The sequence below is a fragment of the Chenopodium album genome, chromosome 2 (genome assembly GCF_948465745.1).
Source record: "Chenopodium album chromosome 2, dcCheAlbu1.1, whole genome shotgun sequence".
NCBI classification, from domain to species: Eukaryota; Viridiplantae; Streptophyta; class Magnoliopsida; order Caryophyllales; family Amaranthaceae; genus Chenopodium; species Chenopodium album.
In genome coordinates, this window is record NC_137835.1 from 65,959,618 (window position 1) to 65,979,510 (window position 19,893).

The 19,893-nt window shown below is 33.2% G+C and overlaps 1 protein-coding gene across 1 annotated transcript; it reads left to right on the forward strand.

The window, feature by feature from the left end:
- Positions 1–16,779: 16,779 nt before the first annotated feature.
- On the forward strand, positions 16,780–17,706 carry LOC145574519 (uncharacterized). Its single transcript, XM_081632333.1, has one exon. It carries the CDS (start codon positions 16,780–16,782, stop codon positions 17,704–17,706), a length of 927 nt encoding a protein of 308 aa, XP_081488459.1.
- The last annotated feature ends 2,187 nt before the right edge of the window (positions 17,707–19,893 follow it).

A 19,893-nucleotide genomic window follows, 5' to 3' on the forward strand; every position in this document is an offset into this window, starting at 1 on the left:
ACCTTGTTGAGTACAACCAATTAAAAGTGTAAAACGTGATTTACCCCCACTCCCCTAAGATATAATATGACACCCAGCTGAGGCATGACCCATCATAAAATATCAAAGGTTTCATCGGGTTTTTAATTGGAAAAACTATCTCAATATTACCGGGATCTAGATTTATTATGTTGTGATTATTTAGTGAACTCTAGCGCATCATCAATCAATATAAATAAAATCTAGCATGCATAATCTACTAATGCAATAAATCATGACATAGTATGGCCCCTTAGTCCTAAGAAAACTAGAAATGAAAATGCTCCCACTTGAATCATCATGGATCTCCATCCACCTTGCTCCTTTGGGCCTTCACTTCATGGGCTTCTTTGGACTAACACTATTTAAATAATTATTCTATTTACTTTAAATAAAAGTTACAAAAATACTTAACGGTACGCAGACCGTATTTTAGATTACAAAAATACATCACGATGCACAGATCGTATTTAAGAATCTATGGGCCATACTAGTCTATATATAGCAATATAATATCATATATTATAAAAGTGCCATATAATAAATCACTCAACATGCTTTTCTAAACTACAACATCGAATGTTCATAATAAAGTCAACGCATTTCCTAAAATATCTCATATTTTAATCATAATTAGATAATATCATATATTATTCATGACCGTTTATTAAATATCATATATTTAATTTAGTCATGAGATAGAATCAAATCATATTTTAATCTAGAAAGAAAAATCATATTTAATCTTCCTTGATTATCCTAACAAATTTAGGAGATTCTATCCTAATTATTAGCCAATCAAATAATTTTAAAATCAATTATATCCTAATCTAATTATGGGATAATCACATTATTTAAATCAATTATTATCCTTTTGGAATATGCTCAGAATATCCTAGTCAATCTTATCCAAAATTAACCACTTTAATTAGGATAATTACCAATTTAACAACTTTAAATATGGATAATATCAAATATAACAACTTTTGAATATTTGATTTTATCCTAAAATAAAAGATTTTATCAAATAAAACCAACTTTATCTTTTTAAAAATAAAAGATCATATTTTCAAAATATTTTATCTTATCCAAAATAAAACTGATTTTATCCCAAAATAATTCATAATTATCTTGAAATAATTTTAAAATAAGATAATTAAAAAAAAAAATATTTTTATTTTTAAAAAAACCGTGACTGCACGGTTGCTGGCCACCGTGGTTGGCTAGCCGGGGCTAGCCACGGTGGCTGGCCGCTTTGCAGCAGCCACTGCCGCAAGGCAGCAGCAACCAGCAGCAGTGGCAGCCACGGCAGCAGCGTGCAACGCTTGCACAGCTGCTGCCTCAGTCACCAATACCGCCGCCCTCCCCTTCCCCTCCCTCTTGGACCGCCACCTGGTCGGCAGCCGCCGTGGCTGCGCCACCCAGCCGCGGTTGCCGACCGCCTAAAATTCTCCTTTTTTTTGTGTGTTTTAATTTAATTAAAATAACATTTAATGAAATTAAATTAAATCAGTCCAAAAGATTAAAATTAAATCGTATTCAACTTTAAAATTAGGGTTCTTCATAAAATTAATCCCAATTTAATTCTAACTTTTAAAATTAAATTGATGATCATACACAAAACACTTTTATGCATGAATCAATCCGATTAAAATTATGAATCATAAAATAAATCGAATTAAATCAAAATCAAGCACAAAAATCATATTTTTAAGGCTAGGATTTTCGACATTTAGGGTGAGGGGGTTCGAAAATTCGAACAATTTAGGGCTTAAATTCGGTCTCTTCATGGCTATTTTGAGCATAATTAAATCACATTTAATCGATTCCAAAAGTTTAATCACATTAAATATAATAATTGAACCATAATTAAATTAATTTCTCCCTCTCAATTGATTATAAAATTAACGTGGACATCAAATAATCGTATTATTATGATCTAGCGCGTTCATGCAAGAGGCTAACTGATACCGCTGTAGGAGTTTATAGGTACTACGCAGCGGAAAAACATGAATCATATTCAATCAAGTACCAATCCCAAGAATCACATGCATAACACACAAGACACATAATCATACCTTTGACGCGTGAATTCCACGAAGCTATTCGACAGGAAAATCAGGGAGAGAATAGAGCCCCAAGCGTTGCTCCTCTACTTAGTCCACGAGATTCGAACGAGCCGTCCACCAATACTAGATTGGTCGAGTGATAGAGGAAAACCGCGATCACCACCTTTATGGACAACCGACCACCGCACGAACCACCACCACCGCGACACACCACCGACGCCTAGGAGGAGGAGAGAGCCGTGAGAGAGAGAGGACTTTGAGAGGGTTGGGTTTCGTGTTTGCTTATTAGGGTTTGATCACACTGATCAGTTAATTGCTTCCTTGCTGCAAACCTAGGCACCTAGTCTATTTATAATCTCATTATAATATAATTAGACTAGGGCAGAAGCCCAAAACTCCCTTGTCCACTCCATATGGCCGGCCACCTAGAGTGATGAGGCCCATGATGGGCCTCGTCCTCTAATGCTCGATCTAGCCCCTTTGTGTGACCTTATAGGATCCGTCCAATTGGGCTTTGGGCTATTTTACTAGTCCAAAGATCGTTAGTACCTCTAGCTATGGCAAAACGACGACCCAAATGTACGAACTTAATTATCTCCATAATTTGATCCATTTATATATCTAGTAATTTCACACGATGAAGACATAACTCCTTCACTTTCAACCACTTTAATTCACTAGTGATAGCGGTCATAGAGCGATACTCTGCCTTGTTGAAGATTGAGAAACAGTGTTTTGTTTCTTGATTGGTTTTCCATGATAAAAGAGAATGACCAAGAAACACAAGCCATCCAGTCAAAGAACTAGCTTATGTGTAATGGGACACGCAGCTCAGTCTAAATCACACCAACCCTACAGAGTTAAGTCACTATCAGATCTTAAGAGAATTCCTTAACCAGGAGTTCCTTTAAAATATCGAATAACCCTTAAGGTTGCTTCCAATGCTCAGTTTTAGGTTTCGCATAAACTGGAACAAAATAAAAACAGAATAAGCCAAATTTGGTCTAGTGACTGCAAGATATATAAACCTACCAACAAGTTGCCGATAGGCTTCGGGATCAGACAACACATATCCACTTGCTAGACTAAGCTTGTGGTTTTGCTCAAGAGGAAATTCGACTGGTTTAGCACCCAAAAGGCCGACTTCAGAAATGATATCAAGAGTGTATTTCTTTGACAAAGAAATAAACCTGCTGAACTACGTGTCACCTCAGTGCCAAGAAAATATTTCAGAGTGCCAAGATCTTTCATATGAAAGCAGTCACTAAAATAAGCTTTGAAAGCCCTTAAAGCAGCAAAATCATTCCAAGAAATTATGAGATCAAAATCATAAACAAGGACATTAATTTAAATTTTTCCTCTAGTGTATGTGAACAGTCAGAGTAGTATATGTAAACTTAATTATCTCCCTTTGTCGTCTTTTAATTATGAGCAAATCAAAGACAACCAAATTAAAAGTTGGCAAATTTGTAAAAAAAAACCTTTTAAATGTAACATTTTGCGAAAAAAACCTTTTAAAGCTTTTTGGCAAAAGAAAACCCGATTTTTAACATTTTAGCAAAAGAAAATCCAATTGTGAATTTTTTTTGTTCAAGACGACCTAATACCTCTAATTATCTTGATTAATCTCTAATTTCTTCATATTAACCTCTAACTCTTACTTAACCATTTAATAATTAAATTAATTTATAAATAAAAACAAAAAAAATAAAAAACCACCACTGTTACCACCAGCAAGCTGCGCCCCTTCCCTTTCCTTCTTCCATGGCAACAACCACTATCCCTTAATCGAGCCACCGCTCTGAATTCCCTACCTCGGCGACCCACCGCTTTGAATCCCCAAACCCCGGCGACCCACCTCCCTTTCCCATCATCGAAAACAGGGAAGTTATCGAGCTTGAGCGTCATCGAAATTGGAAGGCAAAATGGAATTGAGCGCCATAAGAGATTGAAGGTCAACGAAGGAGTGGAAGCGAGGGCAAAAAATAGAATTGGAAGAGATGAGGAGTTGTGACAAAGGGGGGGGGGGTGATAGACATGGAATTGAAGCCGGAGTTTGAGAGGATTTCAGCGGCGTTGTTTATGATTTCGTCGGAAATGGAGGAGAGTTGAGGAATGAGGATAGAGAAATAGAGGAGAAAGAGGAGAGAGAAAATGTTGATAGAAGTGGACACCATTGTTGAGTGTTTTTGAGGTCTCTAGTTTTTGGGAAATGCCGGTCTCAGTCGGCGTTGGAGGTGAGTCATCGGGGGTTGTGGTTCTACGCGGCAGCTCGGTTGGGGGAGGGGGGCTGCTGTCAGGAATAAATAAGGTGGATCGCTGGTGGTAGGGTTGGTGGTTTTTGTTTTTTTCTTTTTTATAAATTAAATTAATTATTAAACGGCTATTTCACCAAATGGCACTGAGCAATTTAAAAATTCACCAAATGCCATCGGACTTTTCAGAATTCACCAAATGCTACCCAGTTTTTAAAAAATTCACTCAGTGCCATTAATGACCAACGGCCGTTAACTCCGTTAGTAATTAGGGGTTAATCATGACACGTGTCATGACATAATTGGACCATTTATCTTAATTCATAAAAATAAAAAAAACAAAAAAAGTTAAAAAAAATACAAAAAATAATAATAAAAAATAAACAAAAAATAAAAAATAAAAAAAAAACCTCAAAATTTCCCAGCCACCCCGACCACCGCCAAACCCTAACCCCTCCCCTCATCTCGCCGGAAAACGGCCGGTCACCACCGAAACCACCAACAATCGACCGACCGACCATGTAGCTCCCCACCTGACCCACCGCCGACCCCCAAAACCTCCCTCACAAACTGCCCCGACCCCATAAAACCGCAAACACGAGCATCACCCACCCCAAAAACCACCAACACCACCGCCCCGACCCTAATAACCACCGGTAAAAAGCCCCTCCTCCCTTCTCCCACCGTCGAAACGATCGATTTTGAGGGTGGGGAAAGGGAGGAGGGGCTTTTTATGGGTGGTTTTTGGGGTCGGGGCGGATGTGTAGGTGGTTTTTGGGGTCGGGACGAGCAGTGTGGATGGTTTTGGGGGTCGGCGTTGGGTCGGGTGGGGAGCTACATGGTCGGTCGGCTGATTGTTGGTGGTTCCGGTGGTGACCGGCCGTTTTCCGGCGAGATGGGGGGGTTAGTGTTTGGCGGTGGTCGGGGTGGCTGGGAAAATTTTGGGGATTTTTTTTTATTTTTTTATTTTTTGTTTTTTTTTAACTTTTTTTGTTTTTTTTTAATTTATATGAATTAAGATAAATGGTCCAATTATGTCATGACACGTGTCATGATTAACCCTTAATTACTAACGGAGTTAATGACCGTTGGTCATTAATGGCACTGGGTGAATTTTTTAAAAACTGGGTGGCATTTGGTGAATTTTTAAATTGCTCAGTGGTATTTGGTGAAATTTCCGATTATTAAATGGTTATGTGAGAGTTAAAGGTTAATTAGAAGAAATGAGGGATTAATTAAGTGAATTAGAGGTTAATTATGTGGATTAGAGGCATCAGGTTGTCTTCAACAAAAAAAATTTATCTTCGGGTTTTCTTTTACTATAAAGCTTTTAAAAGGTTTTTTTTTTTTTTTTTTTTTTTTTTTGCAAAATGGTGTATTTAAAAGGTTTTTTTTTGGAAAAATTTGCCTCTTAAAAGTTTGAATGACATTGTATGAGGGACAAGTATTAAATATAACTTCATATGGAGTTTTATTTTGTAGCGAAGGAAAGGGGGTTCGATTAATAAGATGAGCGGCCATAGGAACATTCTACCCCAATAATAAATTAGTAAATTTACCTGAAATCTCAATGCTCTTCTAACATTCAATATGTGTTTGTGTTTTCTCTCAACCTTCCCATTTTGCTGTGGAGTACCAACACATAAGGTTTAAAATTAAACTAAATCCCGGTGGTATTGAAAAAATCACGCTAACAATTAAGTTATATCCCGTTATCACTTTGGACTATTTTAATTGTCTAAGAAAATTTTCTATCAACTATAACCACAAATGACATAAACATACGAAACACCTTGGTTTTATCAACAATTAAATACACCTAAACAAGACGGGAAAAATTATCCATAGTAGTCAGAATATAACGAGCACCGCAGGAAGAAGGATGTCTAAACGATCCCCGACCCCCAAATCAAAATGAATTTTTTCAAAAATTCTAAAGTCTTATTCTCACTCACAAGAAATTGTCTCTAGGGTGTTTAGCACGTAAACATACTTCACATGTTTTATTCAAATCACCCTTACAATTACTCACCGGAGGTAGAAGCTTGACTACCTTTTTCGATGGATGTCTATAGACACCCATTTGTGTCTCCCCAAAACCAAACCCAGTGATGAGTGCCTTTCACGTCGAATCATAATCGAATGAAACGAAAGTGTGGAAAGGTCTAGTGTTGCGGAAAGTTTTATTTCTTTTCTCTTCTCCCTGATTTTGAAAACTTTATTTTGAGAAAACAGCCAATCCAGTTTGGTTGGTCCATGATATGGGTCCAATAATGGTATAGTTGGATGGGGCTTGAAAAGACCTTTCCAACGATATATTATAAGCCCAATTCCGATGAATATTGAGGAAATTATGGCCAATTTACTAAACTGGGCCCGGTTTGAGCTTTATGTACGGCCTAATGATCTAGGGGAGGGCCTAATATAATTTATCATTCCTAATGTAATTGGGAATGGTTTAGTCTTCTAGAATGTTCTAGAAGGTTCTTTTCATTCCTAATTTAATTAGGACTCTTCAGAGTTTTAATTAGATCAAATAGCATTTTCGACTGAAATTATATTATTTTATCTTCCAGTACGGTAAGTTTATCAGATTTTCGAAAACGCGTTAAAAGCCGATTTGGCGTCCAACCCCAGGCCTTGGCGCCTGGAATCGGGATTGGCGCCAGACGCCAGCATTGGCGCCTGGCGCTAGCCACTGGTCCTGGCGCCAATGAGCCAGGGCTGGCGCCAATGTTGTTTTGCGATCTTCAGACTCTGTTTTGATAAATTATCTTTTTTTGGATGATTTTCTCTATAAATATCGTATCAAAAACTCCGTTTTCAATCACCAAGATTCACCAATTCTCTTTATTCTTAAGTTTTAACCAACTCTCATAAAGATTTTCTTGATTATTCTCTCTCTCTCTCTTTTTCTAAACTAGCCTTTTCTCAAATACAAAATTCCGCATTCATTAGATCTAGAAACACCTAGCCATATTCGAAGTTGCCTTCGCCCTAGACGTGAAAGGTTTAATTTCTGAGGGTTTGGTCCCAAATCTCTATTTCAATTATTTAATTTAATTGTTTTGATTATTATTTTCCTTGAAGTTACTAACGTGTGTATTTTGTTATTAGAAAGAGGTACGAGGCATCCAAGTAAGTACTTTAATTGATTTATTGATTATGATGTAGAAATCATGTTTATATTGTTATTATGATATTCCTAGTATCATGTCTAGGGTAACTTTAATATTAAATATGATTGCTATGATGCCTTTTATTCTCTTCCTAATATTTATTCATGTTAGTATCATGTTAGGGCTAAAGATTTGATTTTTATTGCTTAGTGACATGCTAGGGTTTGTTATTAATCTTGTTAGTATCATGCCTAGGATCTTACTTTTATTATGCTTTAACATGAATATTGTTATGATTATAATTATTATTGATTATTATTATGTTGCTTGATACATATTATATTTATTATTTATTGCTTGATCACGCCTTTTATGCATGTTAAAGGGAATTTGGTACTTGCAATCATGCTTAATAAGATATTAATAATCTTGTTTAGGGTTAATTGTGATTATAATTTCAAGTGATCGCCAATAATAGATTTGTTTGTGCATTATATTCAACCAACATAGATTAAACAGGTTTAGGGTTAATCCTATTGATTGTATGTTAGTCAGAAAGCGCACATGAATACGAGCAGAATAAAGTAGAGGCCTATTATTAGGGCAGGTTCAATCTCTTTTAGGTTGGATTTGTACCATCATCCCCGAACCCTTATTTGGTTCATGACCTTATGGAGTTGACGATCTCTTGGATCGTTAAGGGGTGTATCCTTCACCTCGTGAACGGTTTACAAGTTCCTTAAAAACTTGTTGGCGACTCTTTTGCTCTATCTTCTTCCCTTTTGGACGCCACCGTACTTTAGTGTATGATCACAGTGGGGTTCAAGCTAGTGGGATTAAATAAGACTTGAAACTATTCCCTACAATGTCCCATTCTTTTATACCACAACTCTAAATTAGAAGAAGCTGCATTCACTGAGACGTGTTGTACTGACTTTGTGTCGTCGAAGTAGAATAGTCCAACTCGCCTAACACTAGTTTCGATCCGATCAACTCCCTCTGCTGGTCATGTATAGCATACGTAGAAGAGTTAAATTGGACAATATAATGCATATCATCAATTAATTGTGATACCGAAATTAAATACAAGTATATACAACTCAATTATGGAACAAAAATCACATTTTTAAGAATTATTTTGGTGGTCGACAAACGAATTGAGCCCTCTTTTGTGCCCATAACTAATTTTTGTTCGGAAGGCCAACCGGACAATATGAGACATCTTTAGGTTAGTTTATGATTAGGAAAAATTATTGATGAGGTTAGAAGCACTATAGTTCAAAAAAGAAATGTACCAAAATTTTACATAATACATTAATACTTGTACTACTTTAGCTCCCAAAAAATTGCCTCAAACTCCAATTTCACAATTTTAAGAAACAAGGTAAGAATTTTGCATATGGTTAGGCAAAATTATTGACGAGGAGAGAAATATAAAAAGTTAGTGGAGTTGCAAGTGAGAAAAATTATCATATAGAGTTTGGGGCAAATCTTTTAGAAATATCTACTTATTACTCTTGTTTGACTCACTTTACAAAATCTCTAATGTGTATCTTGACTAATAATATCTATGAGTTATATATAAGTAATTAAAAATTATAAGAATTTATTATTTGAAAAATTTACATTAAAGCGAATTTAATAAGATCTCATGTGCTATTTTATTTCTTTTATATAAATCATAAAGTATATATAGTCAAAGTTATTTTAATTTATTTTGACTCTATAAATAATAAGTGAGTTAAACTTTCAGAATAGAGGTAGTATATAAAACAATTTTGTACAGATATTTATTACTCCGTATTATTGGACAATCTTAATAGAAAGGAAGAAAAAATGTGTAAGAAAATTTAACAAGCTAAGTTTGAACATTCTACAAATCTTTAAAGTTTCCACGCACATATGTGTCCACAATGTCAAATAATACTTGTATATGCCTAACCAACAAGATTTTAACAAGGTTTTTTTTTTTTTTTGTTTTGTTTTGTTTTGTTTTGTTTTGTTTTGTTTTTTACAACAGACAAGGTTATTCTTCAACCCCTTCTTCACTAGTAGAAAAAAAGCATTAGGCACCCCCCATATGGCACCGGTTCAGGCTAAACCGGTGCCCAAAACCGGTCTGGAAATGGGCGGGATTTTACCAAAAGAGAAAAGGCACCGGTTTGGCCTGAACCGGTGCCAAAAATTAAAAAGGCACCGGTTTGAACCGGTGCCAATTGAACCGTTCCTTACTTTAAAAAAAAAACCGGTTAAACTTAAAAAAAAAAAAAAAAAAAAAAAAAAAAACGGCCATATAAATATGAAACCCTATTTTGCTTCACTACTAGCTCGCCGCTTCATTCTCCTCTCCTCTTCTTTCCTACTATTTCTCTCTCCTCTTCTTTCCTACTATTTCTCTCTCCTCTTCTCCTCTCCTCCTCTTTCACTCCACTTAACCTCCTTCCCTTTCTCATCGATCTCCTCCTTCTCATCTCCTCCTTCCCTTTCTTCGTTCTCATCTCCTCCTTCCCTTTCTTCGTTCTCATCTCCTCCTTCAAGCTCACCACGAAGACCACCACGGACCACTACGAACACCACCACGGAGACCACCACGAACACCACCACGAACACCACCGCAAGCACATGCAACAACACCACGGAGACCACTCCTCCTCCCTCAATTTCTGGGTTTTTGTGTTGTGATTTTGATTTTTGATTTTTGAATTTTGTTTTTCGATTTTGATTTTCGATTTTTTCTAGGTTTTTTCGATTTCAATTTTTTTTCGTTTTTGTTTTATTTTAATTGATTTCTGGGTTTTTTTATTTGTTCGTTTTTGTTTTTATTTTTTCGATTTCTGGGTTTTTCAATTTTTATTTTTGTTTTTCGATTTTGATTTTTGATTTTTGATTTTTGATTTTCTTTTTTATCGATTTTGATTTTTGTGTTTCGATTTTTACTTTTGTTGTCTGATTTTAATTTTTGATTTTTGTTTTTCGATCTTGATTTTTGTTTTTCTTTTTTTTTCGATTTTGATTTTTATGTTTCGATTTTACTTTCGTTGTCTTATTTTGATTTTGATTTTTGTTTTTCGATTTTGATTTTCAATTTTTTCTGGGTTTTTCCGATTTCAATTTTTTTTTTGTTTTTGTTTTTATTTTAATTGATTTATGGGTTTTTTAATTGTTCGATTTTGTTTTTATTTTTATGATTTCTGGGTTTATTCATTTTTTTTCTGGGATTTTGTTTTTATTATTTCGATTTTGTTTTGATGTTTTGATTTCTGGGTTTTTTTCGATTTTATTTTTAATTTAATCGATTTTAATTCGATTTTTTTTTCTGGGTTTTTTTTATTTTTTTTCGCAGCTTGTTCATTTTAATCAATTTATTTTTGATGTTTTAATTGGCGCAGGTATACATAATCCAAGAATCAAGAATCAAGAATATGGGGATTTTTAGATTGTGATGTTGTAATATTTTTTTTTTTTTTATTTATATTGTAGTTTTTTTTTTTATTTATTTATATGTTGTAATTTTTTTTGATTTATAAGTAATTTTTTTTATTGATCTATGTTGTAAAATTTTATTGATTATATATTAAACAGAATCGTTTAGACGTTTATATTGATTGTGATGTTTGATTTATATTTTGTGTTTTTATTTAAATTAGTTTATTTAATTTTTAAGCAAAATATATATATATATATATATATATATATATATATATATATATATATATATATATATATATATATATATATTTTGGGGGTTTTTTGGCACCGGTTAACCGGTGCCAAAAACTTTGAAAAAAAATTTAGTGGGCCTTTTTGGCACCGATTAACCGGTGCCTATTACACCCTATGGCACCGGTTTTGAACCGGTGCCAAAAACCATGTTTTTGGCACCCCTCACATAGGCAGCGGTTCAAACCGGTGCCTTAGACCGGGTTTGAACCGCTGCCAAATGCCTTTTTTCACCTAGTGCTTTTTGATGCTTTTAATCAAAATAAGATTATTTCATTTTACCTTTAAAACTTTTAAGAAACTATTACTAGTTGTAATTTTTAATTACCATATGAACCCTACAGACAAGTTTACCTATAAGTCATAAGCAGGTATATATTCATCCAATCAAACTCCAAATTTCTCAACATTATAAAGTTTGACTAATTAACTAATATCCCTTTTACCAATGTGACAACTTTGTTTAGCAACCCAAAGATAGAATAATAATAGTGAAAGTACAAATGTTTTGTTAAGCCAAAGTAAAAAAAAAAAAAATATCTTTTACAAAGCCCTATAAATCTACCAGCAATTACCTACCAAGAATCCAAGTTTGAAAGTTTTTGTTGAAATAAGTTGGCCTAAAGAGACAAGAATTCATTTGTATTTTGGACAAGTGGTGTCAAATTAGTTGATAAGAAGAAATAAACTCTTCTTTCTATCTTGGATCTCCTTTCCCTAAAAGAGCAGTTGGCTTATATTACTTGGTGGTTTTTTATTGGTGGATTCCTACTTTTTTGTCCAAAAAGGGCAATGTAATCGTTGAGACCTATTGGAGTATAATCCTATGATTTTATATTGTAGCATTAAATTATATTCTTCTTTCAATCCTATGCTTCTCATTAATCACAATGTTTTAACTTTTACAATTATCAATTTATATGTATCATCTAATTATTTTTTATTTAACTATTGATTAAACAACACTTTTTTAGCCAACCACACTATGTGCCAAACTGACACACACCAAAACACTAATTAATTAACCCTTAATCGACTGAGTAATTCCTGACTACCGAGTATTTCATGACTGAGGGCCTGTTCTGATTTACTGAATTGAGTTGAATAAGCTGAACTGAACTGAACTAAACTGAATAGAGCTGAAATAAATTCTTCATAAGAGAAGGAAATATTGAACTAAACGGAACTGAACTGAAATGATTGGAGCTGAACTGAAATTGAGCTGAAGAGAACAAGCCGACTGAGTAACCCCGGCCACATATGAAAATTTGTGTAAATTATGAAATATAAAATATAGTCTAATATATAGAAAGTCTATACATTTAACAGTAAAAAAAAAAATTCAATAAAGGTAATTTATAATCTAATGCATAATTGATATTTAAAATTATCACATTGAATAATTTAGAATAATTCTTATTCTAACTATATCTAGTGGCAATAATTAAGAAATATGGTTATTAAAGTAATAAAATTCCAATTTTTTTTTTTTTGACAAGAATAAAATTCCTGCTATATCATTCTCAATTTTGATTTACCTTTCTCGGCTTTCTTCTATCAAATCTCACTTTCATGTTCTTTTATTCACACAATACACATTTAGCAAGTGAGACTTTTAATTAAAAACGGAGAGAGTGGTAAATTAAATATCACATACAAATGTGTCCACACAACATTGAATAGATTTTTTTTTATAATTTTTATTCATAGAGACAAGATTCAACAGATTTAATGAAGATTTTTTTTTTTTTTTTTTTTTTTTTTTCAATTCAAGCCCAATATACACATATCAATTGAGGACAGACTTAAACAATACTATAACAAACTTAATTTAATGTATTAATGCATAGATAATCGAGTATTTAAGGGTGTGGACCACAAAGCCCATAGTTTTGCACATCTTTTTTACATTTATTATTGTGAATTTGTGATTACATTATAATAATTTTTATAAGTACTGTTTTAAATATATAAAGAGTATATAATTTTTTTTTTCTTTTTTTTTTTTTGTTTGACATAATAAGATATAAGATATACTCCATACATGATAAGATATAATGCAATTCTCTTGGTTAGGCAATGCAATTTTCATAGTTGTCAGCCTACGTACCCCGTGATTTTTATAACTTCTTTATGTTTGTATAATTGTATATGTGTAGGTAAGGAGTAACTTGAGACAAATGTCAGCCAAATGCGAAAGCCATCTAATGGTATATTCAAACATGCATGAACTAGATGAGAAGATAAAAATAGTTGAGAAAACCATATATGGAAGGGAATATATAGGTGGTCATCACCAATGTCTCAAATTTGTTTTCCTACAGTAGTTAATGCGTTTGGTGAATCCTTTGTCTAATCCATCTTGTGAATATTGCTCCACTCGATAGTGACGGAGCCAGGTTTTTTCAATCGGGGGACAAAAGGACATCACTTTATTTGAAAAAAAAATAGTGTAACACACAAATATTTAAATAGTTAAAGTTTGACAATTTAAGAAAACAATCCAAAATAAAATACGGGTTACTTAGTAAAAAAAAGTCAACATTGTATTACCAAGATTTTGAACATTACATAATTAAATGCACTTTTCATAATAAAAAGCAAATCTACAATTACAATTAGGGAAGGAATACTATCTTATAGATTAAAAAATAATAATAGTAAAATGCAAATATATGGGGTAATTTTTAACAAAAAATGGAAAGGGATAATAATAATAATAATAATAATAATAATAATAATAATAATAATAATAAAATGCTTGCATCAATAATTGATCTTTGGTCTCTTGGAACTAAACTCTCCTTATTCACCAAGAAGGCAGCAGCAGGAAGTTATAAAGTGGGCTCCAGCGTCACTAAGATTAGACATTTTCCCTCTCTACTTTATGTTAAATCGTTGCAAATAATATGTAACGGAGGTAGTAATTCGGATTATTATTTGCAAAAGTTTGATAGGACAATAGGGCATTCTCTTCATCCACCCAAATTAAAAAAAAAATTATAAAAAAAAAAAAAAAAAAAAAATAACTGTCCGAAGACGCCAAGTATAAATTTTGAGTTGGAATAATAATTGGAATAAACTAGAAGTAGAATTATTTTGAGGAGGCACCAATCAGCTGCAAAATGTCGAAATGAAAAGGCAAAGCTAAGATAGTATACAAGCACGTGTCAGTGTTCTGGAAACCCAAGGAAGCATCTTGTGCAATAACACGTCATGTTTCGCAACCAACAATACATTAACATGCAGTGAGTTCACCTCATACGTGTCGCATCCACCTTCTTCCATGGACACTCCCCCACTTCTCATTGGTTGTTATCTTTGCCCCTTTTTTTTCATTGGTCTTCGTTCTTGTGTTCTTTTTCAGAATCTAAGATACACTCCTTAATTTATCCAATTATGTTGGACGACGTTACTTATTTCTAATACACTAATATTACCAAAGTTTTACTGTGTATAATCTCCTCTTAATAATGCTATCAGTATTAAATACGAGTATCATAAACTACGAGTATTATTGTATACAGAATACTCCATTAACTAGTGTGTTACATATGTAGTTACTATTGAAAATATCAAATGATATATAGTTAAGTTTCAATAAGAAAACAACAAAAAGTATGTTAGATTCTCTCTTTCTTTTATTTACAAATACTTTATACATAAAAACTACTGTAATTCCATCAAAACAGGCTTACATATTGTTAGAGATATGATATATCGGAAAATATATCAGATCTCTAACACATATTGTTATTTGTGACTTGGAATCTAGCTAGTGAAATAGCAAAATAAAGGGTTGATTTCAAATGTATGTATCTGTCACCTTTTACAACTTGTTTCAAGAGCTTTATAACGATTGATCACTTATTCATTTTCAAAAGGAAAGGAGAAATTAGATCTAGACCATTAATTAAGAACGCAAACCATCCAAAGCTAATGAAAATTTGCTAACAAGTGCTCAACAACACCCGTGCCTAGTCGAGTGAAGGTGTTTGTTAATCCTTTAATTTGAAGCATATCATACTTTATGGAATGTTTTCAAATTTTGGTTAAGCTTATGAAGGCTACTAATGTTATTAATTTACTATTCCTTGGGGAATTATTTAGAGTTCCCTTACATTATAATATTATATTGAGTGGACAATTAGAAGTATTTATAGTGCTTTTAATCCTAGACTATATATTCTAGCCAAGATATAACTCTTTGTGAGATAGTTCTTTTATTATCATCCATGAAAGCTAGTTAGTAAATATCATCCCATGCCATGTGGACATAGTCATGCATATCATGTTGATCTGATCTGATCTGATCGAACCACGTGTGTATATATATACACGTAAATTGAAAATTCTACAGTTCGTAACATACATATTGTATTCTTGGATTTCATATTAATCACGCTTAAACTCTATATTTATTGGACTTTCAAGTATAAAATTAATAGTATGTAGTATTTATTTACTCAATTCTATTGACAATTTCAATGTTTTTGAATCATTGTTGGATCATATTTTCAGATTGATTTACTGAAATAGTTAATTATATTGAGAGATGATTACTCATTTATATTAGTCCCTATATATTTAGTAATTTGTTGGTTGCTGATTAGGTTATTGATATAAATGGTTATATTAACTAGTTTGATTTAGTTGTTTTCATGAGTGGTTTATTTGACTATTGGATTGTGTACAAAAGTAGTACTTGGAATAAAACTGTTAATGGTTAGCTATATATTTTACAGTGTATGTAATAAACAAAATACTACATATTTTCAATAAGTTAATTTTAGAAAGATCTAGTGATAATTTTAATTAAATTTGTTAAATTATTTTAAGAAATTTTATTCATAGTATTTTTTAAACAAATCATTTGTATTGTATCTCATAAGTTAATGCAATGTTAGATTTTTAACAAATACATACTCGATCTAAGGGATGTGAAAGATGGAGAAATTTTTGTGGAGAAATGAGTATTATATTTGAAACAAACGGCTTACATACATTGGTTATGTTCTACATGATTACTACTACGTATTTTTATAAGGTATACACAGAATATACTTTATCAAATTAAAACATCTTACAAGTCAATTCAAGCGAGTAAAAACCCTTTGAATAGAGAGGAATGATAAATGAATGAATACCATACATCCAAGTTGTGCATGCATGGGTAGGTTATATTGTATAGTTAGCCGTAGAAGGAATAAGGTGCATGATGAATGATACGAATACGAAATACGTATACATGGGATGGCAACAGTGCAACACCCGTAATCTTGTATACCATGAAAAGTTAGGTTTACTAAACTGGTAACACATGCCAGATTTTAAAAATTAAAGTCCGTCAAAAAAAGAAGGCCCAATCATGCATACCAACGATGGGTTTGGCTGGTAAACCTTTGTTACCTACAGTACACACACGTACCCCTACTTTCTCACACGTGTCTTCTTTCCTTCCTCTTATAAATTCACCTCTTTGCTTCTCCTCACTCTGTGTCTTCATTCATTATTCTTCATTCCACACCATCAAACCCAAAACCAAAACCACTTTTCATTTTTTGAGAAATTAAAAAAAAAAAAAAAAGAAAAAAATTAATGGAGGGGAGAGTATCAGGTGGAGGAGGGTGTTGCATTGCAAGATACGGCCACCATCATGGCCCTACTCATCACAACTACTACAACCCATATGATGAGTCCAAAATGGGCCGTATCATGCTCCGCTTTCGACCCATCGCTCCGAAGCCGATCCCTAATGGGTCCACCAACACAACTACTACCACTGCCGACAAGAAGGAAGATGGTCGCAAAGGGAAGAAGCGAGGTGGTGCTGCCGTAAGCGGTGGTGGTAAGAGGAGAACAAAATCACGTTCTCCTGAAGATATTAGTAAAAATAATAACAATAATAATGTTAAGAAATTATCAGATGTTGTTTCACCCAACGGTTATAAAGTAACGCTACCACTGTTGCCTGAAACACCTGATCTAAGCCCAAGGAAGGAGAAAATCCATCAAGTGGGTCACGCTAAGTCGCCGGAACCGATGTGGCTGTGTTTCGGACCGTCGGATCAGAATAACAATCAAACGGCGGTAGATGCGGTTACTTCAAGCGTGATAGTTGAAGGAGTGACCGACACGTGGATGGACGGGAACAGTCTCGGGAGAACGGATGAGGAGAGGAGGGGACGCTTAGATGGGGACACGTGTCCAGGGTTTATATCCGACGCGTGGAACCGAGTGTGTTGGACAAATCGCGCTTATAAAAGGATGGTATCGGGAGATGACGACACGTGGGGGAAGGAGAAGGTAGTAATGGTGAAGTTAGGGATGAGAGAGAAAGTAGAGTTACCGCCGGTGAATTTATTCCCTGCGTTCACGTGTAGGGTAAAAGTGGTGGGGTATGGGAAGCAAGGGATGATCAACGGTGGACATTCGTTGACGGTGCCGTGTGATGCTTGGAGAATGGACGGTGGTGGATTTGCATGGCGGTTGGATACTAAAGCTGCCTTATGTTTAGGACGTTGATTAATAATAAAAAGAAAAAAAAATTAAAAAAAAAAAATGGAAGTTAACTGGAGTTGTTTACTGATCTTGATCTTGTATGTACAGTTTTTTGTTTTTAAAGGTTTTGCAGAAATATCAATGCCAGTTTTTAATTTTTTTTTAATTTTATAATTATATGATTTTGTTTTTATTTTTCTGTTTAATATTGATCTATTTGATTTAATATTGTGATTAAATTGTGAAGTGCTCCCACTGTTTTATTATGTTCTAAAGGCGATTGTTTCACAAAATAAGTTAAATCGAGTTAGAGCCCGAAGATGTTTTAGATCGAGTTAGAGAGGGAAGGAGTATTTGTATTTCTGGATGAATTTGTTGATTAGGGTTTTTTTTGGTACCCAAATATTGAGAACGATTTATTGTTTCATCTATGTTCTTAAGAGTTCTTTCTATATATCATTTGAAGTTCTTAATGCTGTACCTAGAAAATAATACGTGCTTATTAGAACTTTATTTCTCTACTTCAATTTTGTTTTATTTTTTTTTCAAAAATAATATTTAATGATACAAAGAAAATTTATTCCTCCAAAACAAGGATAGAAATTAAAATATAGGAAAAGTATATGCATAACTTCGAGGATATATAGATGGTGTAGGCCGTGTAACTTAACATCTTATTGATTTAGGGATTTTCAAGAAGTTGAAGAACTAGACAACAAACTAAGTCCAAAATATTAGAATAAATAGGTCTCATATTTTAAGAATTAAGATAACTAAGCTGAAATTAACAACTGAGCAACAATGATAGCCCAAAAAAAAAAAAAAAAGGTTTGTACAACAAACTATTGCAGGAATAAATAATGACTTAATTATTAGCTCATATGGTTGGCTTAATTTTTTTCTGCTGGCCAATAAAATTAAGTCTTCAATCTTCCTTATCTTGGTTTCAGATGAGATATGTATGTGTGCACCAATATTCTCAACTCTCTAATATTCTCTCCCCAAGAAAGTAAGATCACTCTTTGAATAAGTTCATAATATTGCCACCTTTTTAAGGAGTATTATTTAAGTACGTATAATGGTAATTACTAATCTTTTCATCTATAAGGATTGGAAAACACAGTATAATTTTTAATATAGATTATTAATTGTTATTTTTTTAAAAGAAAATATACTCTTTAGAGTGTTACGGCATGTATAATTTGTTACTATAAGATGACACTTTGAATTATGTGACTAATTTCTAACGGAGGAAGTATGTAGGTTTAAGGAATAGTAAAGCTCGAATATTGTTAATTTGTTAATGTTAGATTGGTCTGACTATCAGAAGATTGAAAATGAGATAAATCTAAATTGTAACCAAGCAAGTTTTACAAAATCTAATAACTTCCTTTTCTTAAAATGAGTACAGTAATAGCAAAGATAAGGTGGACAACTGTTGGTAGCTTAGGATTGGTTGAGATTTGTGATGTGATAATAGGATTTGGAATAGGCTCACTTTCAAACCTCGATATATCAGCTAGCCCTATATATTAGACGGATCACAGCCCATGAGTAATAAGCTTTTATTACGGAGTATTGTATTACGGTCAAATTACTTTCAAACCAATTGCAATAAGATTGAGAAGAATTTGGACTATACATAATTACATATATGTCCAAAAGTTCATTCATCGAAGGTGTCACCAGATAATAATTTTCAACAAATATGGAGTACTCGTAATAAATGATTTATTTTGTGCAATAGTGAAATTTTAGATAACTAATTTGACTAATTGCACCTTTTTCCCTTCTTATAGTACCGGGAAATACTGTGTAGTATACTATCTTGCTTTAGAAATAGGCATGTCACGTATGCATGTGTAATTTCTAACCTAAATAAGAGAAATATGAAAAATTTGTGCCCTAATCAAGCAACACAACTAGTTTTAATAAATAGAGTAGTTATCAACTATTCACATCTTGAATTACAGTCTTACAAAAATTATTATATGAAGTTGGTCCCAAAAATTAATACTACCTCCATTACCTATTATTTGCAACGATTAGACGTTTTTCCTCTCTACTTTATGTCAAATCGTTGCTAATAATATGAAACGGAGGTAGTATTATTTGAGACAGATTTAGTGGATGCTTAAATCTTGGGAAAGTACTTAGTACTTAATTGCAAACCGCGCCTCCTTTCTACAATTAGAATACCAAATTCTTATA